General features: G+C 35.4%; 4 protein-coding genes across 4 annotated transcripts; 1 reads left to right on the forward strand and 3 right to left on the reverse strand.

The window, feature by feature from the left end:
- Window positions 1-5,468: 5,468 nt before the first annotated feature.
- Window positions 5,469-8,400, reverse strand: LOC106337025 (non-specific phospholipase C2). Its single transcript, XM_013776041.1, has 3 exons — window positions 7,820-8,400; window positions 7,002-7,374; window positions 5,469-6,279 (listed from the first exon to the last, which is right to left on the reverse strand). Exons 1-3 carry the CDS (start codon window positions 8,383-8,385, stop codon window positions 5,575-5,577), a joined length of 1,644 nt encoding a protein of 547 aa, XP_013631495.1. The 5' UTR covers window positions 8,386-8,400; the 3' UTR covers window positions 5,469-5,574.
- Window positions 8,401-12,995: 4,595 nt separating this feature from the next.
- Window positions 12,996-19,675, forward strand: LOC106341747 (ABC transporter G family member 32). Its single transcript, XM_013780457.1, has 23 exons — window positions 12,996-13,383; window positions 13,472-13,592; window positions 13,723-13,811; window positions 13,910-13,994; window positions 14,088-14,247; window positions 14,335-14,411; window positions 14,490-14,543; window positions 14,630-14,720; window positions 14,804-15,105; window positions 15,295-15,576; window positions 15,670-15,986; window positions 16,069-16,229; window positions 16,309-16,412; window positions 16,492-16,651; window positions 16,739-16,861; window positions 16,931-17,022; window positions 17,105-17,437; window positions 17,514-17,888; window positions 18,027-18,160; window positions 18,249-18,476; window positions 18,554-18,725; window positions 18,802-19,056; window positions 19,190-19,675. Exons 1-23 carry the CDS (start codon window positions 13,109-13,111, stop codon window positions 19,460-19,462), a joined length of 4,263 nt encoding a protein of 1,420 aa, XP_013635911.1. The 5' UTR covers window positions 12,996-13,108; the 3' UTR covers window positions 19,463-19,675.
- Window positions 19,676-19,931: 256 nt separating this feature from the next.
- LOC106341748 (CBL-interacting serine/threonine-protein kinase 3) lies at window positions 19,932-22,618 on the reverse strand. Its single transcript, XM_013780458.1, has 13 exons — window positions 22,260-22,618; window positions 22,115-22,177; window positions 21,969-22,040; window positions 21,781-21,888; window positions 21,595-21,675; window positions 21,476-21,529; window positions 21,269-21,394; window positions 21,097-21,186; window positions 20,893-21,015; window positions 20,703-20,813; window positions 20,518-20,631; window positions 20,304-20,435; window positions 19,932-20,206 (listed from the first exon to the last, which is right to left on the reverse strand). Exons 1-13 carry the CDS (start codon window positions 22,431-22,433, stop codon window positions 20,132-20,134), a joined length of 1,323 nt encoding a protein of 440 aa, XP_013635912.1. The 5' UTR covers window positions 22,434-22,618; the 3' UTR covers window positions 19,932-20,131.
- A 1,130-nt stretch (window positions 22,619-23,748) lies between these two features.
- On the reverse strand, window positions 23,749-25,727 carry LOC106339376 (proteasome subunit alpha type-3). The gene is made up of 9 exons (XM_013778170.1): window positions 25,498-25,727; window positions 25,365-25,404; window positions 25,197-25,280; window positions 25,054-25,127; window positions 24,736-24,907; window positions 24,590-24,636; window positions 24,269-24,334; window positions 24,063-24,153; window positions 23,749-23,984 (listed from the first exon to the last, which is right to left on the reverse strand). The coding sequence occupies exons 1-9, from the start codon at window positions 25,599-25,601 to the stop codon at window positions 23,913-23,915; spliced, it is 750 nt and encodes a 249-aa protein (XP_013633624.1). The 5' UTR covers window positions 25,602-25,727; the 3' UTR covers window positions 23,749-23,912.
- Between the last annotated feature and the right edge of the window lie 1,783 nt (window positions 25,728-27,510).

Here is a 27,510-nt window from a genome sequence, read left to right on the forward strand (position 1 = left end):
TCCTTTATAATAATATGCCAGGAGTGTTGATAGAAAAGAGTTGTCATGCCGTCTGGTCCTGGTGCCTTCTCTGGGTGCATCATAAACAAAGCTTCTCTAACCTCATTCTCTGTTGCTACTCTCAACAATCGTTGATTCATCTGAGGAGTGATACGGTGTTACTTCTGTGAGGAAGTCATCAAAATCAGTTGGAGAAGTGGTAGTAAAAAGTTCTTCGAAATAGTCTACTGCCACGTTTTCCACAGAAATATCCTTTGTAATCCAATTCCCCCACAGCATCATGTAAACCTACAATCCTATCACGGACCCGTCGTTTCTTAGTCAAAGCATGGTAGACTTTTGTATTAAGATTCCCAGATGAGTACCACGTATTCCTACTTTCCTGGTGCCAATACTCCCTCTTCGTCTTTATATGCATCTTACAATTTCCTCGAAACCTCTACAATATCCTCCTAAGACCTAGAATTATCTGTTTGTACCTCCTCAGGAGCTTTCTGTAAATCATTAATTTTTTCCTTTCCATAAGGTGAATTATTTTTTCGCCATTTAGCAATTTCGTGTCGACAAATACTAATTTTTTCCACTATCTCAACTTCACTTCTTTCACTGTAATCTGACCAGCCCATTGTAATTGATTCCAGAAAACCTTCTTGTCCAATCCATCTTTTATCAAAGCGAAATTGCCCTTTCTCCTGGTGACTTTATCTTATACGTAAGCCACCACTGGGCGATGATCAGATGCCACCATCCCTAAATATTCTGTATAAGAACATGGAAACAGAGTATGCCACTCCTCATTTGCTAAAGCTTGATCTAGACGACATCTTATCGTCACTGCCCCTTTTCCTTTTCTTCTTCTCCCTTGCCATGACATTTTATTTCTCCGAGCCGGAAATTCCAATAAACCAGTATTCCTTATCATATTATTAAAAGGAATAAAAGAATCAACACTTCGCAAAGATCTTCCATCCTTTTCAAGATTTCCAGTGATCTCATTTAAATCACCAAAGATGAACCAGGGTTCCGATCTCGAAAGCCCATATCTAGTCAAACGTTCCCATACTTGTTCCCTTAACTTTGGAACAGGATCACCATACACAAACGTAAGATAAACCGTCTTCCCAAGAGCCACCGCTTCCACATCAATCATTCTATTACTAGAATATAAGACCTGGTTCTGATACTCATTGTTGTAAAAAAACGCTAAACCACCACTCCTTCCCACTGGATCTACAGTGACCAAATTATCGAATCCAAAGTGTGCTTGAAAGTCTTGAACAAACTCTGAATCTTGCTTTGTTTCAGATAAAAATAAAAAATTTGGTTTATGTTTATGTCATATCTCTCTTAGATAGCTTATGGTTCACTTACTTCCCATACCTCGACAATTCCAACTAACTCTCATTTAAAAATATAAAAAAGCTCCCAAGAGCTAGCTAATTTGAGTTTAATAATACCTTGAAATCCCAACCACCAAAAACCAATAAACCACCAAACTTTCAACACACCCGTTATAGCAGGCGCCCTCAAAAAGAAAATAATAAGCCTTTGCCCTGCTCCCAGTATAGACATTGTTGCCACTTTCACCGCACCATATAACTTCGAGACACTAGAAGCCATAATAGGAGAACCAAATATGTGAGCCAGTATCTTCACGTTAAACTTATATGTATAGTATGTTTAAATTTCATACTCTGAACCGTACAGTATATAAACTATGCAAGGCTTGTACTGCAATAAGTCTTATCAAACCAGTGAACATTTACTTGTTGCGATATCTTCTTCTTCGTTTCCGAAGTTAATACCCGAATCCTCTCCAAATAAACTGTCTGCGACTGGTTTAAAGAGACCAGCCACGGCGCTTGGGTCCATGCAACAAGAACGTTCTGTTCAGTCTTGAGCCACTTCCCAATACCAAAAACCACACATGAACCAGATCCTTTGCTTGTCTTCCAGAAAGATCAAGCTACATACATGATACTGCATCAGACATCATTACCCGACCCTTTAGATCACTTCTCATCAACAACATGAACCAAATCCAAAAACCAAAACAACCATCTTTATTCCATACGTTCTAAGAAACAAGCAAACTACATCTTATTGAAAACCCTTTTAAAACCCAACGAGACCATTAAAAACTTAAACTGCTCATAGAGCTTATTGAAGCAACAAGAGAAACAGAAATTTAAAAAAAAAACAACATCCCCATAACATAGTTATTGGTACACGCTGATCCATAAAAACTTAAGGTTTAGGTAACTGTTTAGGGTGTGAGGAACCCTTCTCTTCCACTTGCTTGGCGCCTCCTCCCTTGCGGAGACTCTGTTTAGCTGGTGCGCACTTGCGAGGTGACATAAGAACTTGAACAAACTTCGAGTCGTTTCCACCTGCAACTGAGAACAAAGGTTTTCGCAGTCCCAGCTTCTTCTCCGCCGCAGCTGTCACTGTGCCCTCTGCAATGCCTCTAGCCATATCTTCTTCGACAACTTCTTTTGCCTCCACCTGGTCCATATCTTTTCCTTCTCCGTCTGTGAGATTTTGGAACTCTTCATCAAGTTCCAGACCTGCATCTGTCTCCGTCCTAGTGTGATCGGTCTCTCCCAGTTCCATTCCCTCCTCCCTAGACCAATCTAAATCCTCATTGATCTTATCCTTCTCCAGAGTATTAGTTCCATCTTCGAAAAACTCACTAACCAAATCCAAACCATTTTCCAACTCTCCAGGATTTGACGTTACCTGATCAGGATCACCGGGGAGTGGAGATGTCACATGTGCAGGTCCTGGTGGAGTAATTAGCTTCAAACTCTTCTCCACTTCTTGTTGCAACCTCCCCCTATCACTCCCATCAAGCCTAATTTCTCCTTCTTCGCGTGGCTCCTCTATGTTCCTACGCACTAGAATTTTTTCCCTCGTGGCTGACTTCTTTCACCTCGCGTTGCACAAGATGATCAACCCCTCACCTCCTCCGAGTGACGTCTTGTTTGTTCCCATCGGGAGTTGCGGTTCCTGGAGCTTCCCTCCTCAATTTTTTTTGTGGTTGCAGTTTGAAAATGATTTCTTATTTCCACGTTCTGACACCCTTTCCCATTTTATTTCTTGCTCCTCATACATCTTTCCTTTCCTCTTTCCTTGGTATCTCCTTGGATCCTTTTCATTCTCATGATGGCCCCCGTCTCCATTAATCACCACTCCCTTGTAACTCCTTGCTTGATCGTCTTTTCTGAAGCTCCCTCCCTACTCTCTCTCTTCTTCTCCGGGTTTGGATTCAAAGGACAGTGCTCCAAGTCATGACAGAGACTGAGACAGAGAGAGCAGTACCCAAACAGCTTTTCAAACTTTAAAGTGACTAGAGCCTCCTCTTCCTCATAGTATTCTCCACCTTTGAAAACCACTGTTGTCTTAAAGCACAACTCCTTACGTCCATCTATGATCACCCGTATTTTACCTTAGTCAAGATCCACATCTGTAGTTTCACCAATAGCGTCTCCAGTACTCTGGAAAGTAGGGGTTGACCAGAACTCTGTGGGAACATCTTCAATCTTGATCCAAAAGGAATCTTCAGTCTCTTGCCATCATTGGTGGTAACATTAAAATATTATTAAAGAAAATTAATTTAACCAATAAAAAATACAGTATTATGTAATTATTTGCAAATGCCAATGACAATAGATTTTTTATATAGAATAGTGAGATCATTACTAGTTATATAATAAAAAAAATTCTTTAAACATCAAATAAATTGAAACCAAGAGAGTGTAATACTTTCATCCATAATCAAGCAATAGAGTACCGGCAAAAAAAAAAATTGTAAAGTTTGATGGGAATTGGTATCCTAAAATCGTTGTAATTTTAAAAAGTTATATATCAAATTGAGAAACATTTAAAAAGTTATAATATGTAGTTTGTATTAATTAAAAAAGTGTCATGCTGAGTTGTCACGTAATTAGAATGCTAATTTTGCTTACGTGGCGGCTTGAGAATCAATTGAGAATTTTGTTAGTCCAAAATTAAATTACTAGAAAATGTTATATTATATAGTATGTCCATTGTGGATCATTCATTTATCAAATTGAAATTATTATATATTTTTTCCTTAAATAAAACCTACGAAATTACCTAATGTGATTAAGATATATATGGCAATTAATGATTTTAAATAATAAAGATTTGCTAACAATCTGTATATTTTCTACCATTTTTGTTTAATTATTTATTTTTAAAATAAATTACACAATTACATTAATCATATAATAAAAATTTAGATTTTTTTTTGTATATGTTGTATTTTGAATTTTTCAGAACGAGTATACATTACTAAAATTGTTAAAAGCCTCACATAAACTTTTGTGATCAAGGTTTAATTTTTTTTTCTATAATAAGATACAATGATTTGATTTTAAGAATAAATATTTTTAGTTTAATAGGTGTTTATGTTTATATATATATTTCATATCGTTTAAATTAAACTATACATCATATGAAAATACATACTTATATTTTGATATATGCGTTTAACATATATTGCAAAGTTAATATTTTAGTTTTGAAATCTTCATTGTTTTTTTAAATGATTGTAAATTATTGAAACCACTAAACATTCTACATTAAAAAAACATTTGTGTAAAATTTTGTTACATAAATATGCAAATAATCATAAAATCATATGAGTAGAAACCTCATTTAATAAATATCCATATTAAAAATATATTATATATCTATGTTAATATCATTTAAATTTAATTATATATCGTATATGATAGATAAGATTGATTGTTGTTATTTATTTACCCTAAGATGATTGCAAATAAACAAGAACGGTCGTTTGATTTATATGAGCACGCCAATTTATTACATAATAGTAACTAATTTCTTTGTTATATTATTTTATTATTTCATAATATGCAGAGAAACATAAAATAAGTAATAAATATAGAATATTTATTATGCACAAGGCGCAGATCTTAACCTAAGTATGTATCTCTTAAATAATTTTAAATCTTAAAAAAATTTTAAATCTCAGGCCAAAACAAAATAACGAAATGATAATAAACTCAAAAATCAATATTTATATTGAGCAATAACCAAGATGAAAATAGTGACACAAAAATGAAAAAAATATTGAAGATACATATGATTGACCCATGAATATAAACTTTTCATAATCATAATTAACTTTTGAATTGCTAAATCATGATATAAAACCGAGCTGGCAGTTTCATTGTAACCAAATAGTAGACATGAGATTTTTCGGCTTAAACGTTAGGTTCTTATGCGATAAGTGATTTTTTGACTTAAAATATTTTAAAAAATGGGACCAGTTCATCAGTAAACAAATTATGTAATTAACAAAAAAAAATTTAAAAAAATTGTTGAAGGGTCAAAAATATTAATTCGATCAAGAATATAAATTGTATTTTTCCATACGACATTTCTTAAATAATTTTCATATTGCGCAGGTCTTATTCTAGTGTCAATTAAAACACATTTTATTAGTAAAATACCAGGGGTCTGACTTATATAAGTAACAATGGAAAAGGTGAGATATGATAGAAATTTAAGGGGAGAACGAGATTAATGTCTTCTTCCAGTAAGGGAAGGTTTCATATGAACAAGCTCTTCTTTATTCGCTCCCATGTCTAAAGCTAAACGACCAGCCTCTAGGAATCGTTTCACAGCATCTTCCATATACATCTTCCCTTGAATCACAGTCATTCCTTTTCCTATTTCTTTAGGATATGTTGTAAGTACATCATCTCCTTTTAGAACCGCAGCTAGTTGTACAAGCTCTTGCTGAAACTCACTCAATTTAGCATTCTCATTCGCCTCCGTCATTCTTATCTTAACCGGTTCGGGTAACGTCTCGGGACAATCAGTTCTAGGCTCTTTCCGGATTTGCAAAATGTTCTCAAACGTCCCTGCCCATTCATCTCTTTTTGTGAGGAAAGGCGTCGATAGATTGAATAGTTTCTTTACAGTCGCCGGAATCGAAGAATGCTCATATTCAGATGATGGGAATGGTGACCCGTTTGGTCCATGTACGACCGTTCCTTTCTCGATCCATGGAGACACAGCTATTGTTGGTACACGAATACCTAAGCGGTTGAATTCGAATAGGAATGGTTCTGGTCCGACTATACCGTCCGGGCTAGGCACATTGCGAACCGGTGTTGGAACGTGGTCGAAATATCCACCGTGCTCGTCGTAAGTGATTAAGAGTAAGGTTTCGTTCCATTGTGGGCTCGCTCTTAGTGTCTCGTACACTTCCTTTATAAACTTCTGAAAATGTGTAAACGAAACATTGTTGGACATTAGAAAAAACATTGGAACATTAATAACATTTAATTTGCCCTTCATTTGTAAATTCTAAAATATTAAGTTATTTTATGATAACTAGCTTATAGTCTATGTCATGCAAATTTATATTTTTACATTGTCAAAGAAAAAACATATACATCCAAACATAAAAATTACTAGTCTATTATTATTAGCTAATTCATATACTTAGTAAAATATTTCTAAATTACATAAACTATAATGTGAATATATATAAGTATTAAATATTTTAAAAATTATATTATCTATGGAAAAATGAAATACACTATTAATTCAAATCATTATGTTTCTAAGTAATCATTAAAAACTGTGATTTATCCACGAAAGTTTGATAAAATAAAAATAAAAATTGCTAGTAATTGGAATCGTATATTCAACATAGAGCTTTAGTTTATTTTGGAAAGTTACATACTAATATAGCTGATTAACATATTTCTAAAGTTTGAATAAATATAATGTGAAAATTTCTAAATGTTCTATATTTTAAAATCTCAATATTTATGGATAATAAAACATCGTTTCTTCTTAATTTAGATATTGTTCTTTTAAATAATAATTTTAATTAAAAAATCTTATCTTTCTAGAAAATTTTAAATACTAACTTTATATACATAAAATTGATATATACATATATTTGTATGAATTAAATAAGAGCCAAAAGAAACCTGTCCTTGGTAGACGTCATGAGATGGATGATCATCATTAGCTGGCTCAAATTTTGTATCCATGTAACGTTGCTCAATCACAGCATAACCAGGGAGCTTTCCTTTCTTTGCATGATCCTTGAAGGATAAGGCATAGCTATGGAACTTAGGAATGTATTTAAGTTTCCTTAGGTTTCGATAAAACAATACCGCCGGAATATTCTGGAAGTATATTCCGAAAGAGATATCGGCTTCATCAAGATTTTCGAAAATGGTTCTTTGAGGATAACCTAATGCAAGTGACTTTGGGTCGTTGCTTGTGGCTCCTCCCGACGTGCCTGAGTGCACGAACATCCGGTTTGGTTGCGTCGATGATGGAACCGATGCAAACCATCTGTTTAAAACCATTTTCAGATTTATTGCCTTTTAGTACTAGTCATTTTTATTACTAACACAAAGTTTGTTATACACAAAAGAGTGTCAATAAGAATATATTACGTGCTGTACTTAACCAAAACAGGAGTATATATCACGTATTTTATCAAAAAAAAAAAGAGAGAGTATATATATCACGTAACAATACTTCCATAAAGAGATGAAAATACAAAAAAGTAATATTTAGAAAATTATTCTAATGGAACCATATGTTTTTGTTTTTAACCATTTTTAACAATCAGTAAGATGGCCAGTCAGTGCCGTTAATAAAATATATATACCCAAAACGTAACGTCAAGATGAGTCAGTAAGAGGACAAAGGATGCGACAATAAAATTCTATGACGTAATAATACTTTCAAAGAAAGGAAAATACTAAAAAAATTATATCATTAAAAGAATTACCTATCAAAGACAGCGAACTCAGAGACGAGTGTCTTGTAGACAGGAACCTTATCGGGTTCGAATCCATTCATAACACTTGCAGACATATTACCAGTGGGGTCCTCCGAATATGCTTGTTGAACAAACCCGTTCATCGGTGGAGGATCTTTGGATGTATCATTCGACCCGAATATCTGTTCCCTTATCGCCTGAAACGAATGACCCGGATCCGGATCAACGTAATGTGAACCTGATCCGAACTGAATTTTCTTTGAAGAAGGGTCCGATGCTGAGACCGGGTTCGATTCCGAACCATCTACGCCGTTGATTTCTGGGTTTAGTTTTTTCATCCAACCAAGCATGTGATCGAATGATCGATTTTCCATTACCAAAACTACGATGGTTTTGATTGGACTTGTTGCATGAACTTGGTTGTTGTATAGAATCGTTGTTGCTAGTAGGAGAATCGTTGTAAGTGGTGAAATGCATTTTTGGACTGACATTTTCTTGAGACGAGAGACTTTGATGATAGAGAGATAATCAATGGTGGGGATAACTTTTGTCTTAGGCTTCTTCTCTCCAAGCATATACTCTATATATATAACACAAATAAAAGGAATGTCTTCACAAACCTTGAATATATTGAAAGTAGTCAAAAAGTTTCACACCAATTTTGGTATTTAAGTTAAAAGAATTTAGTAAGACATTATCTAGAATTTAGTAAGACATTATCTAGAATTTAGTAAGACTTCTTTATTAAAAATTATGGATTTTTTTTTGGTTCAAGATCCAGCAAAACTGATTACCTAATACAAAGTCAGCATATAATAATGACAACTAAGGCTTTGATTGGTAGAGCATTAGTATTAGCATTATGCTCTACATTATCAAATCAATAATTGATACAAAAGCATTTAAAAGAACATTTACTATATGTTAATGCTCTCCAAATGCTCTCTGTCAAATGCTCTCATATGAAGCTTTTAGAAAAGCATTTGCATTTACAATTTATCAAATTAAGGAATATATATAATTAATTCATTTATTTTATTTAATAATATCATAAAAATAAAATTTATATCCAGAAAATAAAATCTTGATTTCTAAATTAATTTACGACAAAAATATTTTTTTTAAATAGGCATTTCACATTTAAAACATAATTTAATTTATTTTAAATGTGAAAGATTATTTTTTAAAATATATATTTTAATTATAAAATTTATTTTAAATAATATTTTTTGATATAAACATATTTTTTAAATGATTAAACAAATAAATAAATAAATTATATATCTTTTTAATTGTATATGTTAATATATTTATATATATATATATATTAGACATATATTCATTAAAAATAAACATATTATATATTATATATTAATTTTTATAATAATTTTAAAGAGAATACTCATACTGCTTTACCAATCATGCTATTAAACAATTTAGCCAAAACATATAGTTTTTGCAGCATACTTCTTCTATAGCATATTGCTACTGCTTTATCATTTGCTCTGCCAATCAAGGCCTAACATAAAAAATAATGACAACTAACATAAAAGTCATTAATATAAATGACAATGAAATCGTATCCAAATAAAAAATTTACAATGACGAAAATACATGCAAATGTTTAGTAGTATATGTATGTGTGTGTATGTATGAATTTAGTGTAAATTTTGCCTTAAAAACTAAAGTTCAATAAAGCGTAATTTAAGATCTTTGAAATATAATAGTGAATATCATTATTGAATTGAAAGACGAAGTAAAATATACGGAATGAATAACGTGGTCTTGATCAAAAAGAAAAAAAGAAAAAAGAAAAAAAAGAATAACGCGGTCAAACCTATGCGGTCAAAACCATTGTTAATAATTTCAAACCTTATTCCAAAGGGTAATAAACCGCATTGACTAATAACATCGAAATCCACCTAAATAAATGTCATTTATATCTAATCAAATAGATAAATACTCTTTTTGCTTCATAATAAATATCAATTTACTTTACTTTTTTTTTCAAAATAAGTGTCATTCTACAATTCCAATACACTAAATCTACTTTTTACTTTTTTGAATAATTAATAAAATTTTATTTAAATTATTTTTATTTAATTAATTTTACGTTAAATTGGGATATATTAATTTATTATACAATTTTCTTAATTTTCGTAAAAAAATAAAAGTGACATTTATAATGAAACAGATGAAATAAATGATTTGGACTGTGGAAACCTCTTTGATCTAGTGGTTTTATTTAATGTTTCTATACTGAAAAGTCTGAGCTTCAGATCCTATAAATATGAAACTATGCAAACTAATGGAATTTTTTTACAATGGATATACAGTGTTAAAAAAGATGACTTGATCTATAAAAACAAGAAAATAGATAGAAAATAGGGAGAATAGACTTTACACACATTCGACTCATTTCTTTACTAAATTCACTTGTTCTTTTGTCGAGGCTCGTTAATTATCAATAGTAAAGCCATTTGTCTCTTCATTCACACCTCAATTCGTTTGAGAGCCAGACTTGTTGTACGCATGCATTTGAAACATTTTAATAGAGCCCGTCTTATGGACTATGGAGCCCCCATTTCTATTTTTTTGTTTATATTTGTGTATTTTATATAATGCTAAACGTACAAAAAGGTTAACAAAAAAAATCATGTTATATCTATGAGAATAAAATATTAAGCTGTGACGTGGGTGTTTAAATTTTTAGGATTTAGATAATAATAAATTTAACACAAAATTTAAAATAAATAAAAACTATCTTCTTTTTAATTCAGTCACGGGCTTACAACGACTTTTCAGTTTCTAGTGAAACAATTTTTTGTTCAGAGAAACTAAGTTTTTATTTTTCTGAATGGGCCCCCAAAATACAGGTTCGGCTCTGCTTCGTCTATCTCATTTTTAACTAAACTGCTGCATATCTTTCCAAAACACCTTCACGATTTTTCATATCCCCAGACGATCCCGGTTTTCAGCTATTCCTATTTATAAATTTTAACAGTTAATAGTTTCTTCTACAACAATACAACTCTAAAAGGAAGGGATTGGCTAGTATAAACTTCAAGGCAAAGGAAGCACAATGGTGAACAATCAGAATATGTAGAAAACCATCACTAAGTTTCATATGTAGAAAGAATATATGGTCGTCACTAAAGACTAGATTGAAAGTAACCAGTGAGAAAATGACCTATATGGCTATATCACAATCAATCACCCAGTCACGCTCTGAAATGACATGAATAAAAACCAAGTAGCTCCACGTGTTACACAAACGCCCCCTTGCCCCCCTCCGATCCTAGTGGGCGTAAATGGAACTACACTTGCAAGGCTGGCGAAACCCTGGCCATGACCTTGACAAGAATAAACCTAGAGGGTTGAACCCACAAAATAATGGGAAAGGCAGTCACAACCCAGTGGTTCCACTAGGAGGAAGTTTGAATCACATCTATACTTCTTTCCTGCATCTAGTTAAGACATGGGGTCAAAAAGAGAAGTTACGACCACTTTACCACAGCAAAACACTGGTTACAAGCCTAAATGCTTATTTTATTTATTTCATAGGGGTTACTTGCCCCCCCCCCCCACTACCTTGAAGGTGGCTCCGCCACTGCCTGCATCCACCTGGTTTTCCGCCCTGTATTTATTTCATGAAGGACATATAACAATGGACACATTGTCCAAAGAGAAAGAAGTTGTCCGATTCAGTTTGGGCTGAGCCAAATAGTTCTCCAAAGAAAAACCAGTCCAAGGAATCTCAGTGACATTTTAATGCTCATAGAAACATGACAAACGTTCAAAAACGTAAACTAAAAAGTTTATTAACTCAAAAGAAATTTCACAACTGCTCCGATTCATGTATCAGTTTAAATATATATATAAGAAATAACTTGTGGCTCGTCTCTCATTTCTGGCTGACCAGATTGCTCGGGTACATCCAATTCAATTACACAACCCTTCAGTTGTTCACGATAAAGATCTCATGAGATGGTCTCTCTATCTGTGCAGGTAAAAATGCTGCCATTGCTGGAGTCCACACAAGTTTTAGAGTCTCTGTGGTCAGCTCAAATTGCATGTAGACACGAATGATGGATACAAGTCCGCCGGGAAGGAATCTCACTAGTGTGATGGCAACTCTAGGCCCATACAATGATTGCAACTGGTTCGTGTTGTGAAGTTTTTGGCTGAACCACACAAATGCAATGGGAAAGAAGAGTCAAAAGAAGCTGTACACCACCATCTCTCACTAGTTCTTCACCAATCAATGATGATGCAGCACCGCTGACAAAGATAACTTTGAAAGCATGGGACTAAATTAAATTATAACTGCAAAATTTTAGCAAGAGATATACGTTAACGAAACAAGCTCAGTTGCTGCAACAAGGAGAGGGGCTCTATCGTTTAGACATAAAAGTTGTTGTCTTCCTTGTCCACTGTAAATGGATTTGATGGTACGATTGTTTTAAAATAGTATGACTGTTCTAAAATAATCTATTGAGATTGATTCATCTTAACTTGTAAATCTGTCAGACCGTCCAAAATCATGTAATAAATGTGAATTGGAAATTTCTAAACCTAACACATAAATGATAGAACGTGAAAGTCGTCTTTGTTTAATACTCGACCAAAACTTACTTATTTTTTATAAATCATGAGTTCTAGAGTTGAATTCTAAGAAAAATTTCAAATAATCACGAATTTTTCAAAAACATGTAAAATTATATGTTGAAGGATAATTCTTATAGTTGTTTTTACAAACGTACTATTTCTAATTAAAAAAATATTTGAAACGGATGATAGAACCAGACCGAAAATGACGCTTGGAAATTCCAGCCTCGCTTTAGTTTCAACTTTCAAAAGTCACACTGAATAATCGGGTTTTGAAACGTTCGAGAAAAACATTGTCTTAGTTAAGCAATAAAACAAATAGAAGTAAAAAACCGTTGAGGGGAAAGAAGAATGTCGTTGGAATCAAATTAATAATTAAAATCAAAATATAGGTAGAGTAATACTACTATATAGTTACTCTAATCCGACGGTCCATTTATATACTTGTCCCTACAACGATCAATGTTAGAAAAAAAAAGTTCAATTGTTTTTCCCCGCTAAGAATTAAATAGCCTCTCGTCTCCTCAACTGTTATTTCACCTTTAACGGCCAGATGTGAGAGAGAGAGAGAGACAAGTGCATTAATGGCAACCTTCACCTACCACTTATCTCGTGGGTGAGGAGAGATTAAACTAACAGTAGAGAGAGAGAGAGAGAGCAAAGCAAAAGCAAATCTCATCTCGTCTTGTGATGTGGAACTCGACGGAGAACGCATTCTCGCGTTCGAGCTCGTTGAAAGACGAAGTCGAGGAAGAAGAAGAGCTTCGATGGGTGGCGTTGCAGCGTCTGCCGACTTACTCTCGGATCCGCCGTGGCATTTTCAGGGATGACATCGGTGAGCACAAAGAGATCAGCATTGGTAACCTCGAAGCTAGCGAGCAGCGTATTCTACTCGACCGCCTTGTTAATTCCGTCGACCATGATCCTCAACTCTTCTTCGCTCGTGTCCGGAAGAGATTCGACGCGTAATTCTCTTTTTACTTTTTACTTTTTACTTTTTAATTTGCTTACTTCTCAAATTTCAATTTGAATTATTTTTTCACATTTTGGCAGAGTGGATTTGAAATTCCCAAAGATTGAAGTTCGGTTTCAGAATCTGATGGTGGAATCATTCGTTCACGTGGGAAGTCGAGCGTTACCAACAATTCCCAATTTCATCATTAACATGGCAGAAGTAATTTCTCCATTTCTTTTCATCTTTTATTGTGTGGGAAAATGATTTTAGGCTAAGAAGATTACGGGAACCTCTTTGTATTAAAAAATAAATAAAAAATTGTTATGAGCATCTTTTGTGTCTGTTACAGGCGTTTTTAAGGAATATACGTTTGTATGGTGGGAAAAGAAGCAAACTAACCATCTTAGACAATGTCAGTGGTATCATTAGACCTTCGAGGTATTTTTATTATTTCTGTTACATTTTTTTTCATTCATTTTAAAAAGTTTTTATACGTTTTGTTCAATTAATTCTTCATTCGCTTTTGCTTTTTGTAGATTGACACTCCTTCTCGGCCCTCCAAGTTCCGGAAAGACAACACTACTCTTATCTTTAGCTGGACGCCTTGGAAACACTCTTCAGGTACAAACAACATGGGTGATAACAGAATCTTGCTTGCTTTGTAAAGATATTCTTCTTACGGTTTGACATATTTTTTTCCTTGGCAAATGAAAGACATCAGGGAAAATAACTTACAACGGATACAATCTCAAAGAGATAGTTGCGCCTAGGACGTCTGCGTACGTCAGCCAACAGGATTGGCATGTGGCAGAGATGACAGTTAGGCAAAATCTCGAGTTTGCTGGTCGTTGTCAAGGTGTAGGATTCAAATATGGTAAGAAGCCGTGTGTGTGTTTGTGTAGTGTGCAGTGCACTTATTTCTTAGTTTGCCACTTAAAAAACAAACTTAAAAAAAAAACAGATATGCTAGTGGAGCTAGCAAGAAGGGAAAAGCTTGCAGGAATAGTAGCTGATGAAGATCTTGATATATTTATGAAGGTAAACTGTTGTTTTAAGTTGATATTAATCTCTTTTTCTATGTTTAATCATACCCTTGATTCAATTCGAACCCTGTAGTCTTTAGCTCTTGGGGGACAAGAGACAAGCCTCGTCGTGGAGTATATTATGAAGGTACCAGATTCAAACTTGTATATTATGACCATTTCTTATAGTTTCTTCTTCAAACTCTTTCTGAAATTCTCATACATCCAACAAAGATCTTAGGGTTGGACACATGTGCTGACACATTGGTTGGTGATGAGATGATCAAAGGAATCTCAGGAGGACAAAAGAAACGGCTCACAACAGGTTTGTGTGTGTTATGTCTTTCGTCATGTAAGATGATTTAACCATTCGATATTTTACTAATTGAGTGGAATTTGAAATGACAGGGGAACTGTTAGTAGGTCCAGCAAGAGTCCTTTTCATGGATGAAATATCAAATGGTTTGGATAGTTCAACGACTCATCAGATAATAATGTATATGAGGCATTCAACTCATGCGCTTGAAGGAACCACTGTCATCTCTTTACTTCAACCTTCTCCCGAGACATACGAGTTGTTCGATGATGTTATCCTTATGTCCGAGGGACAGATTATCTACCAGGGTCCACGTGACGAGGTTCTTGACTTCTTTTCATCCTTGGGATTTAGCTGCCCTGAGAGGAAGAATGTTGCAGATTTCTTGCAAGAGGTAATAAGGTTTAAATAATTTGAAGTCGTTCATTTTTTTTTATTATAAGATTTTAAAAATGAGCTTCTGTTAATAATGTTAGTTCTGGAAGTGTTTTAAAATCTCTGTGCACCAGTAAAAAGTTCACATTCGTTTTGCTCCTTTGTTTTTTTTCTGGATTTAATTCGCGTTTGTTCACAACAAATACAGGTTACTTCGAAGAAAGACCAGCAGCAGTACTGGTCAGTCCCTTTTAGGCCTTATCGCTACGTACCACCTGGGAAGTTTGCTGAAGCTTTTCGATCTTTTCCGACCGGCAAGAAATTGGCAAAGAAACTTGATGTTCCATTTGATAAACGTTTCAATCACTCAGCCGCATTGTCTACATCTCAATACGGTGTTAAGAGGAGTGACCTTCTCAAGATCAACTTCTCTTGGCAAAAGCAACTGATGAAGCAGAATGCATTTATTTATGTGTTCAAGTTCGTTCAGGTTCGGCTCCCAAATTATTATTTGTCTCCATAGTTATTAGTTGGTAAACTTAAAAGTAACTCATTCTCATCCACATATTATATATATATGCAGCTTCTTTTAGTTGCCTTGATCACAATGACTGTGTTTTGCCGGACAACAATGCATCACAACACTATTGATGATGGCAACATATATCTTGGGTCGCTTTACTTCTCCATGGTCATCATTCTCTTTAACGGATTTACAGAGGTTCCAATGCTAGTAGCTAAGCTTCCGGTTCTGTATAAGCATCGAGACTTGCATTTTTACCCGAGCTGGGCTTATACATTACCTTCCTGGCTTTTGAGTATTCCCACTTCAATAATAGAGTCTGCCACATGGGTAGCAGTCACGTATTATACAATCGGATACGATCCACACTTCTCCAGGTACATACATTTTCATAAAACGTATTTTAATTGCACAAAAAGGAGTTTAATGGGGGTGAAATTTTGTCTGATCAATCTTCAGGTTTCTTCAGCAGTTCTTGCTGTATTTCCTTCTGCATCAGATGTCATTGAGTCTTTTCCGGGTGATGGGTTCTCTAGGCCGACATATGATAGTTGCTAATACGTTTGGGTCTTTTGCAATGCTGGTGGTCATGACTCTTGGAGGCTTTATAATTTCCAGAGGTGTGTATAACTCTTTCTTGAACTTTCTCCTTTTTAGCACAATGAATATTCATTAATTTCTCTTCTTTTGATTCCTCAGATAGCATACCCACCTGGTGGATTTGGGGTTACTGGATCTCTCCATTGATGTATGCTCAAAACGCAGCTTCTGTTAACGAGTTCCTCAGTCCTTCTTGGCAAAAGGTGGAGGAAGAAAATGTCTACTACAACCTATAGAATCTGGTAGTTATATATACTAATGTATTTTTTTTTGTCTTTGAAGAGAGCTGGGAATCACACCAGCGACTCTCTTGGTGTGGCATTGCTACGAGAAAGAAGTTTGTTCACTGAGAACTATTGGTATTGGATTGGTGTTGGTGCTTTGCTCGGATACACGATTATTTTCAATCTGCTCTTTACAGTCTTCTTAGCTTACCTCAACCGTACGCTTTCTCCTCCTTTTTTTCTTTCTACCCTAAAAAAGCATATCAACATGTTGCTAATCTTGGTCATAACCCTTTTGTAAAAAGCTTTGGGTAAGTTACAAGCTGTTGTATCCAGAGAAGAGTTGGACGACAGAGATAGGAAAAGGAAAGGCGATGAGTTTGTTGTGGAACTAAGAGAGTACTTACAGCATTCAGGCTCACTACATGGTGAGTGGAACAAGCATGTTATTCTCAAAGAAAACTTAATTAATGCTTATTAGTTATTTGGGTTTCCAGGAAAATATTTCAAGAATAGAGGCATGGTTCTGCCCTTCCAACCGCTCTCTTTGTCTTTCAGCAATATCAATTACTATGTGGATGTTCCGTTGGTATGTAACAAACAAGTCTCCAACACTGTTTCAGACTGAATGCATTTTTTTATTTTTATTTTCTTGCACATGCTTTTTTTAGGGACTAAAAGAACAAGGGATACAAGAAGATAGATTGCAGCTACTTGTGAATATTACCGGAGCTTTTAAGCCAGGTGTGCTTACAGCGTTGGTGGGAGTAAGTGGTGCTGGCAAAACAACGCTGATGGATGTTTTAGCCGGAAGAAAAACCGGTGGGACGATCGAAGGAGATGTGTACATATCTGGTTTCCCAAAAAGGCAGGAAACTTTTGCAAGAATCTCAGGCTATTGTGAGCAGAACGATGTTCATTCTCCATGCCTTACTGTTTTTGAGTCTCTACTTTTCTCGGCATGCCTTCGTTTACCATCAGATATTGACTCAGAGACACAAAAGGTAAAACAAACATTATCTCTTTTTTATCTCTCGGATTATTTATATATGCTGACTGACATTATCTCAAACTTTATAGGCGTTTGTCCATGAGGTGATGGAGCTAGTGGAGCTAACCTCATTGAGTGGAGCATTGGTGGGTCTACCTGGAGTTGATGGCTTATCAACTGAACAGAGGAAAAGGCTGACTATTGCGGTTGAGCTAGTTGCAAACCCTTCTATAGTGTTCATGGATGAGCCAACTTCGGGATTGGATGCAAGAGCTGCTGCCATTGTGATGAGGACTGTTAGAAATATTGTTAACACTGGACGTACCATCGTCTGCACCATTCATCAGCCTAGCATTGATATTTTCGAATCATTCGACGAGCTTTTGTTCATGAAACGTGGTGGTGAACTCATATATGCCGGTCCACTTGGCCAGAGGTCTTGTGACCTTATCAAGTATTTTGAGGTAGCCTTAGTTCTGCTTTGGGAGATAATAGGTTTATATACTTAAATTGTGTGCAATTAGGACGAGGTTGAAAGATGGTGTACACGTGTCGTTGAGATACATGTAGATGTAAGTCTGATCTATTTTTTTTGTCGTTAGTGTATTGAAGGGGTGAAAAAGATCAAAGCCGGTCATAATCCAGCAGCATGGATGCTTGATGTCACCTCATCGACGGAGGAACAACGACTTGGTCTTGATTTTGCTGAAATTTACAAGAACTCAAATCTTTGTCGGTATGTGACTTAAGTCTCCTCCATTAAGTTTAAAACTTTTTCAGAGGTTTGGTTTTACTTTATTACCACATTTTTTTCATGTCTCTAGACGCAACAAGGAGCTGGTGGAAGGCCTCAGCAAGCCAAGTAATATCTCAAAAAAACTCGAGTTTCCGACCAGATACTCTCAGTCTTTCTACAGTCAGTTTGTTGCTTGCCTGTGGAAACAAAACCTGTCGTACTGGCGAAACCCGCAGTACACCGCGGTTCGGTTCTTTTACACGGTGGTCATCTCTCTAATGCTTGGCACAATCTGTTGGAAATTCGGCTCAAAGAGGTAAATTTAATTTTACTACTATCTCCATCAGTCCACTTGTATGAACTTCTTTAAAACCATTCACATTACATTTTCAGGGACACTCAACAAGAGTTATTCAATTCAATGGGATCCATGTACGCAGCCGTTCTCTTCATTGGAATCACCAACGCAACCGCTGCACAGCCTGTTGTTTCAATTGAAAGATTTGTTTCTTACCGCGAGAGAGCAGCTGGAATGTACTCGGCACTTCCCTTTGCTTTTGCACAGGTCATTAAAAAAACATCTGTTTTATTTATTTTTGAAGAATTTTAATTAAAAAAAAGATTGGTTTTTTTTTTGGCAGGTGTTTATAGAGTTTCCATACGTGCTAGCCCAATCCACTATATATAGTAGCATATTCTATGCGATGGCCTCATTCGAATGGTCGGCTGTGAAGTTCTTGTGGTACTTATTCTTCATGTACTTTTCGATTATGTACTTCACATTCTACGGGATGATGACTACAGCCATCACCCCAAACCACAACGTTGCTTCCATTATTGCTGCCCCTTTCTACATGCTCTGGAACCTCTTTAGCGGTTTCATGATCCCATACAAGGTAATAATAAGTAGCTTTCACATTTCAATCATTTACAAAAAATATCTAAAAGTGACACTTCTTTGCTCACATGAAAACTTTGAAGTAGTATGTTTTTCTTTTTACCTTTTGTGTTTGGATTTGATTTGGACAGAGGATACCGTTATGGTGGAGATGGTACTATTGGGCAAACCCGGTGGCGTGGACACTGTACGGTTTATTGGTGTCACAGTACGGTGATGATGAGAGAGAGGTGAAGCTATCGGACGGTGTTCATAAAGTTATGGTGAAACAACTACTTGAGGAAGTGATGGGATACAAACATGACTTCCTCGGTGTCTCCGCTATTATGGTCGTCGCCTTTTGCCTCTTCTTCTCGGTCGTCTTTGCTTTCTCCATTAAAACCTTCAATTTCCAAAGAAGATGATTTGATTGCTACCAGTTTCTCTCAACTTATGAACTCATTTATTAATATCTATACATATACCAAACCGAACCAGCCTATTTATTTATTTGTATATTGGAGATTTCATTTTCATACCCCAAATATGTTGGGTATTGCTGCAAACTTTCTTCCACTCTTACATGTAATAAGGATCAATAAGAGCTTTGTGTTGTGTGTTATTTATCTTCTAATGTGTATATGTATCTATAAAACCATTAGCATATTACAAGCCAGATTGGCTTCCCATTTCCCTCCTTCCCTCATGTACTTGTCGATGTCAGTAGCATCAAGTCTCTATGCATCCGATGGTGTTCCCCAGAGGTAAAATCTTCAATAAGTATGTTCTGTAAAAACTTATAACCAAATGCATTTTGTAAAACTGAACTTAAGATATGTAAACATCATTTTTATGGCTGTGAAAGTAGAATCATAAACTTTATAAGCCACTGGCAATAAAATTGAACTTAAAGATAAATGTTCAAGCAACGATATGACTTTATAAGTGATATTGCAGTTCATATATACACCTTACACAAACCAACACCACTCACTCGTCGATCCTTACAAAAGTAGAGCCGGATCAGCAAAAAAAAAAAGCTCATAAATAAAGAAAGTAAGCTTGTCCCAAAAGACTCAAACATTCATAATACATCACTTTCCAGCTTTCTTCACTTCGTTGTTCGTCCAGACTACATTCTCCAGAGAATTAGACAGCTTCTTATAAAACTGCAAACACACATCATTCATTACCTCTGTTTAGCTTATAAAACCAGTACTAACCTTATGATCTCTCAATCTAAAAAACCAAGCTATGGAGTTTTACCTTGTGGAATTCGAGAGTGTCCCCTTTTGATTTCGAAACTTGAACCATATGAAGACTTGGTGCTACTTGGAATATCTCTGTTGCCACATTGAGATTCCCTTTTCTCCCAGCCTTCACATTCTCAAGCCTCATCTGATTTATAAGTAATAATACCACAGATTAGTTATTTGCTTCTCTTTTTTTCATTTTCTAACAAGAGTTTTTTTTCACTAACCTTGTAGTTCTTCTTTTGCACATCAAAACCGAGAGGCTTTGCAGCTTCTTCTATCTTGTCGATGATTTCGTTCGCCCCTCCTCTCAGAGTTATCCTTGTTTCTCTCTTAAATTCCTTGTTTGTAAATACAAAACAAAAATTATTTAGTCACCTGATTACATGCCAGTGTACAAAAAACACAATACCTGTTCAGGATCAAACAGGTTTTCCAAGTTAAGCCCCCTTGACATTGAGATGATCTCAAAGGCATTGATTGCAGCTGGCTGCTCTTCCTTTTTTTCAGTAACATGATGTTCCTGTAGAAGACCCAATCACATGATGTTATTATTCTTAATACAAAATGAAAGGGAAAAACAAAACTATTCTCAATCTCACCTCAGAGTCCTTGAAAACAGCATCAACATCATCCATGTTTGAATCATCCTTCTCCTCAAACACTGGAGGCTTGTAATCTTTCTTGAACCACTCATCTTCGAACACCTCTTGTGGTGTTACACGCTGTGACACACAACAACTCTTTAGTAGAGACAAAGAAGATAGACTTTTGTTGTTAACAAATGTAGTAGCAGTACTACTTACAGTCATGGGGTTAGGATCTAAGATTCTAGTGATCAGTTTCATGGCGCCAAGTGATAGCCATGGAGGACAGTTGAATTCACCAGATGAAATCTGCAAACAAACATAAAAAGAAGTAAGGATTGCTTGGAAATATTCAAATCTAAAAAAATGGAGAATTTGTGAGTTTGCTCACTTTCTTATAAAGATTCATAAGATTAGAATCATCGAAAGGCAAGTAACCTGCAAGCAGGACATAGAGAATAACACCACATGACCACATGTCTGCTGTTGCTCCATCGTAGCCTCCGTCATTAAGAACCTAAAAAAAACCCCACAAAGATGAGAGATCTATACTCATCATATGTATTAACAAAAATGAATGATGTTGTTAAAGGCAGACCTCAGGAGCAACGTAGTTTGGAGTTCCACACGATGTATGAAGGAGTCCATCATCCTGAATCATCATATTATAACATTTCTGACAAAAAAAATATTAAATAATACTATTAGAGTCATTACCCTGACTTGCTGAGACAAAGCACTTAATCCAAAATCTGAGATCTTGAGGTTTCCATATGCATCCAATAGCAAATTTTCAGGCTGACAAAACATAACACACGGAATTATAGTTGAATCAATTGTTGTTGTTAAAACATTAATAATGTGTGTGTACATTAAGTAAAACTTTCTTAGAATGTATGTAACCTTGAGATCTCTATGGTAAACACCTCTGCTATGACAGTAGTCCACAGCATGCACAAGCTGTTGAAAATATCTACGAGCCTCATCTTCTTTCATCCTCCCATCATTCACCTTCACAGTAAATCAGATTTTCAGTTTACACATCCCATCAATCACAATTATATTTATTAAAAAAAAAAGTGCTAACTTACAATCTTATCGAAGAGTTCTCCTCCTGTAACATACTCCAAGATGATAAATATTTTTGTCTTGCTTGCCATCACCTGCAAAATCACATGATATTATTAAATTAAATAAATAAAAACAAAAGCCAAAAAAACAAAAGGAGTGTTGTTACCTCATACAGTTGAACAACATTTGGATGCTTAATCAACTTCATAGTAGCTATCTCTCTTCTGATCTGTAACAAGAATCAAATAATAAGTAAAGATCAGTTTCCTGATCAAATCAAAAGAAACAGAGAGACGAGAGAATAGAGAGACCTGTTCAGACATCTTATGCTTGAGGACTTTCTCTTTATCAAGAATCTTGAGGGCTACAGGTTCTCCAGTTTCAGAGTTTCTTGCAAACTTGACTTTAGCAAAAGTTCCTTCCCCAATTGTCCTTCCCACTTCATACTTACCTACTCTACGCTTGACTTGCTGCCTCCGATTCATTTTCACCAAATCACCAGATTTAGAAAGGTTCCACCAAATGCTAAGAACCTCCAAAACAAAGATCACTCCTAATCAAGACAAGCTTAGAATGAAGAAGCAGAACTGATGCTGAAGAATCAAGAGAGGATTTGATGAGTCAAGAAGAAGCAAGACATTGAGAGACAGATAATATCACCATTTATATATATTTAATAAGACAGCTATGCAATATATCTATATTTTACCTTATTTTAAATAAAAATCCCAAAAAAAGAAGCTTAGGTTTTTTTTTTTTTTTTTGGATCAGCACAGAAGGAAAGATCTGAAATCTGCAGGAGATTGAAATGGCCTTTGAGGAGACGAAGAGGCAGAGGTTATACACGATGACCTGATGATGAAGACCAAGATTGATATTCTTTTTTCATATTTATTATTATTTTTCTTTTTTTTGGAGAAAAGTTACAGTTTTGCTAGATGGAGTTAAAGGACAAGGATCCTTACAATAGAAAGAATCAAAGAATCAATTGCTGTTTCATGTTGTAGAGTTTAACCACTAAACGACAGAAAAAAAAACTTAACTGATTCAAGATCTTGGGATGAACTCAAGTTGTCTTTCTTTTCTCCTTCTCTGTCAATTTCTTTATTTTTAATTATAAATTTCGTTTTCACGCGTCTATATGCATGAGCGTATGATTCACGATGACAAACCGCATATTCCAATGAATTTATTACTAACTGCGGCGAATTTGTTGAGAGTCTTGTGACGACAAACTGCCTCTAATACCCACACATCAGTAAGGAGACAGAAGAGTAAAGATACTTTTCATTAAGTTGTAATATATATATATATATATATATATATAACAGAATTTATATAGGGATAAGTTAATTTAACTAGACATAAACGTATATCTAGACTTAAACAACTTGAATGTCTTGGGAGGTAGATTTTTAGTGAACAAATCAGCCAGTTGATTGCAAGTAGCAACGTGAAGAAAGTTAAGGAAACCAGCTTTCAATCTTTCTTTGACAATATGATAATCAATCTCGATATGTTTTGTTTTATCGTGGGAGACAGAGTTTGATGCAATCTGTATAGCAACCTTAATGTGCAGATCACAGAGGACTTAGCCAAATAAGCTCACAAGTTGTGTCTGCTAATGCCCTGTGTTCGGCTTATGCACTACTCGTTCTTGTAATGAAACTGTTCATTCTCTCTAAACTGAAACTATGAAACATACATTTGTTTCCTCTGATGTAAACCTCTGAGTCTATCCCATAAAACGTTCATAAGGAACTGCAGCAACAGTCCCTCGAGCGTTATTAGAAGTCGTAGAAAAACTGTCGATATCAATAATGATTAATGACGAAAGAGTCCCAAAGGTTCATGAGAAACTGCAATGCAACAATTGCCCCTCGAGACAAAAATTCAAAGTCTTACAACAGAACACCACCAAACGATGCATTGAACAAAAACTAAATTTAACCCATTTTCTCAGTTTAGTCAGCATCCATCTCCTCGAGTGCAGTTTTAGCTGCCGTCTTTGCTTCTTCCAGAAGATCATCAGGGACCTACGATGAGACCAAATTTTCAGATAACTTCTTTTTGAGATCATCAATAAGCAGAACTTATATATATATAAGAACTACCTTCTGATGCTCTCGTTTTGAGTCCTCACATATCCAGCTCATCTCCAATTCAAATGCCTTGTCTTTGGCTTCGTCATGTAGCTTGTAAATGCTGCACATGCAACTCACATTAGAAGCAAATGGTTGCATATAAATCATCAGTCTTAAAGAGAAACACATGAGTTTGCTATTGAAATCGAGTATAAAAGAAGCAAAGCACTGCTCACATTTTCGCCACTTCAATAACGCCTTCCTTGCATGTCATCTCAGATAATTTCAGTTTCTCAATTTCCCTGCAAGAATAAATAACACTTGTATGCATAATAAATAACGCCTTCCACAGATCAAAAATAGCCAAACTCTATACAACCCAGAAACATGTGTTGTAAAGTTCTAACTAAATCCCTTTAACCATAAAAGCTAAACTGATACTTCGTGAATCAGTATCTGGTTGACTACGAAGTTAGTTAGAATATGCTTCAGACAAGCAAGCAAAATTGGCCTATCCATAACCAAATAGCCAATTCAAGTTCACACAAGTAGCTTACGTTTTAGCAGCTTGCTTGCCTTTGCCAATGGCAGCACCAAAATACCTCTGCAGGATAAAGAATCCATAAAATTAAAAAAAGCTTGAAGAAGTCGACATCAGATATCTCTCAGTTCAAAAGGGGACATAGAAAGAAAGAAGACTTACGTATGAAATGCCCGACGGCTCAATCATGTACAACTGAGGTCCATCTTTATCATAACCCCCGAGAATGACCCCGCATCCAAAAGGCCTGAGCCACCAATAAAGGGTACACAAATGCACGTAGCTTGCAACACGCTCTGAAAGTTCCTTCACTGGCACAGCGTCCCCATAAACACTAAAACACATCATCACACAATCAGGAAAGGATTAGTGCCCATATGAGATAAGTCATAATCGAAGAACAATCCTTTTCATAGTTATAGCTTAAAAAAAAAAAAAAAGAGAGAGAGAAGAATGCTTGGCAATAATAAGAAGAAGAACCTCTCATAACTTCTGGCTTCAGATTTGGCCCTTGCAACAATTTGCCTGCCATCAGCTGCAAGCCCAGCAACAGCCTATAACAACAAAATAACAGGATGAGTTAGATAGAACTCCTCTAGATAATGAAAAGAAAAAGTATATACCATGCCAGCATGACGGTGAACAGAATGGATTCTGCGGTTAGATCCTGGTAGCATCATCTTCGAAGCAATAAGTTTCTCCACACCCTAGAAAAAAAGATAAAACCTTTGTCAATTCTACATAAACCTAAAGGTATTAAACTAATCTGAGGAGGAGGAGGAGAATCAAACCATTACGATCCCGTCCTTGCACTTGATTCCAACAACGGTTCTGCGAAAGAAAGACAAGGACGAGCTTAGAAACCCTAATTTCGTATCCATGGCCAAAATCAAAAGCTAAATAGGGCGAAAGAGTAGTACTAACCCACTGTTGTCGACGGCTTTGGCGGCGTACTCGATCTGGAAAACACGGCCATCGGGGGAGAAAGTCGTCACTGAGAGATCGTATCCAGTTCCAATGCTACTCATCTTTTGATTTGATCGAAGATGAATGAATGGGGAGGGGGAGGATTTCTTTGTTGTCAAGCCAGAAGAACCGAAGCTACTCTGGCCGATGTGGGTCGTCGATTCTGTTCTTATCGGCCTTTTTTGTTTCTAGTTTGACCCATTTAGCTGCTTTTTTCAGGTTCCTTGTGTTGAAGTAGGAACCCCACACTACTATTATCCCCCTAATATTATGATAACTACTGTTTTAGTTTTTAATAACATTTTGTTAATAAAAATAAGAGTAATTGCACCCCATATTCACGTTAGAAACATTATTTAGGAGACCGACCCTCTGCATTGCGGTAACTGTTTCGTTTTTAATTTTAGACCGAAAAACCCCTATATGATGTGTCTGACACCTGAAAATCGGACAGCAAACCTAGTATGTGGGGTCTACTAGTCGTTGATCTAATAGGTGGTAAGTGATAGTTTCAATTGAACGTCGTGTAATTCACGCAAGTGGAGATAATTATAGTTGGTAACATGTGACAATTAATGCATATTATCCATCTTCTTCAGAAGATAAGTTTCTCTTTCATCGGGTTATATATGCAAATTCAAGGAAGAGAAAATCGAATAGATCGAGCAACTTAGAAAAGTTAGTAGTTTTATCTTAAAAACTGCCGGCGACAACTTAGAAAAGTTATATCACTGTCTCATACAAGGAATTTGAACACTCATTATTCCATCACGTGTGAAAGACACAACTTGCAAGAAAAATATTTTCTTTAAAATATTACTCCCGTCTCATGCTTTTCCTTCACGCGCCCCATGTGTTAAATAGCGGAACAAGTGGGAATAATAGAAGATATCACGTCTCTTTCCTCTGTCAGCTCTGACATATTCTGTTTTTAGGTGAAAGCTATATAGGGGACATGAAGGTAATTTTGTCCTGATCGATACAGCCATATACCTGATATAAAAGATGTGTGTATAGTTACCTGATTATATTTGTTTCTTTGTATTTCCACCAAATTACCTCTAAAAATAATCGTTTAAAAATAAAAATAAAAAAGTAAAACTACAAATAAGAAATTAAAATTAAAATTAAAAAAAAAGTAAAGAACCCAATATCTTCACTTTTAACCTAACGTTACATCTACTATTTATAAATTTTATATCATCTATCCAAAAGGCATACGATTTCAGACTATAAAAGGATTCGAATAAAATATGTATGACCTCAAACTATTCTTACCAGGCATACAAATCGATTATTTAACAGCTCTGGATCCGATATAAAAATAATACGCAACAAAATTGGTTATCGTGATCCAGACCCAACTTTTATGTCTGGTTCGATTGATCGGGGAGAGAGAGCAAATCTCCCGCTTTTTCCTCAATGTCTCATATCCCATGCCAGCATTAAGCTCCAATTTACCAATGATGGGTTTGTGATAGTAGCAATTCCGATGTCAAAAAGGCTCTTAAACTTGCACAAACAAGAAAAGCGTTAATCCGAGCAAGATAAGTCACTAAGACCATCTGGAGCCAGAGAACAACCTGGCCAACCAAAAGAAATCGCCTCAAACCCAACTTTAAGAACCAAAGACTAGTCCTAAGAGTGAACGTAAAATACTTTTCCAATTACAACCGGAGAAGACCAAGCAAATGAACACAAAAGCCAAAACATTTTAGCTATCATCAGCGTCACTAAAGACTGAAAATGAAATAATGGGAGTGATCGTTTGGGTTGCAAGAGCTGGTCTTAGCTTTAATTCTTATCTGAAACCTTTGAAATTTCCTTTTTTTTTGTTGTAACAAAAAAATTTAAAGTTACATTATTTACGGCTAAATATATCCAAGAATACTACAAACTAAATTCTACCGTAAATTTTCTACAATTACATCTCAAGCAATCATCTCCGGTATCTTTTATTTTACACAATTT

The sequence above is a fragment of the Brassica oleracea genome, chromosome C4 (genome assembly GCF_000695525.1).
Source record: "Brassica oleracea var. oleracea cultivar TO1000 chromosome C4, BOL, whole genome shotgun sequence".
Classification (NCBI taxonomy): domain Eukaryota; kingdom Viridiplantae; phylum Streptophyta; class Magnoliopsida; order Brassicales; family Brassicaceae; genus Brassica; species Brassica oleracea.

Excerpts from the sequence above, each read along its gene's own strand:
- LOC106341747 (XM_013780457.1), top strand. The coding sequence starts at position 13,109 with ATGTGGAACTCGACGGAGAACGCATTCTCGCGTTCGAGCTCGTTGAAA. Across the intron at positions 15,987-16,068 it reads TACGATCCACACTTCTCCAG|GTTTCTTCAGCAGTTCTTGC; the intron begins GTACATACATTT and ends ATCAATCTTCAG. Across the intron at positions 18,726-18,801 it reads TTCCCTTTGCTTTTGCACAG|GTGTTTATAGAGTTTCCATA; the intron begins GTCATTAAAAAA and ends TTTTTTTGGCAG.
- LOC106339376 (XM_013778170.1), bottom strand. The coding sequence starts at position 25,601 with ATGAGTAGCATTGGAACTGGATACGATCTCTCAGTGACGACTTTCTCC. Across the intron at positions 24,637-24,735 it reads AGCCGTCGGGCATTTCATAC|AGGTATTTTGGTGCTGCCAT; the intron begins GTAAGTCTTCTT and ends TTTATCCTGCAG. Across the intron at positions 24,154-24,268 it reads GTTATTGAAGTGGCGAAAAT|CATTTACAAGCTACATGACG; the intron begins GTGAGCAGTGCT and ends TTGCATGTGCAG.
- LOC106337025 (XM_013776041.1), bottom strand. The coding sequence starts at position 8,385 with ATGCTTGGAGAGAAGAAGCCTAAGACAAAAGTTATCCCCACCATTGAT. Across the intron at positions 7,375-7,819 it reads GAGTTCGCTGTCTTTGATAG|ATGGTTTGCATCGGTTCCAT; the intron begins GTAATTCTTTTA and ends GGTTTTAAACAG. Across the intron at positions 6,280-7,001 it reads ATGACGTCTACCAAGGACAG|AAGTTTATAAAGGAAGTGTA; the intron begins GTTTCTTTTGGC and ends ACACATTTTCAG.
- LOC106341748 (XM_013780458.1), bottom strand. The coding sequence starts at position 22,433 with ATGAATCGGAGGCAGCAAGTCAAGCGTAGAGTAGGTAAGTATGAAGTG. Across the intron at positions 21,676-21,780 it reads TTTACCATAGAGATCTCAAG|CCTGAAAATTTGCTATTGGA; the intron begins GTTACATACATT and ends ATGTTTTGTCAG. Across the intron at positions 20,632-20,702 it reads ACCTGTTTGATCCTGAACAG|GAATTTAAGAGAGAAACAAG; the intron begins GTATTGTGTTTT and ends TTTACAAACAAG.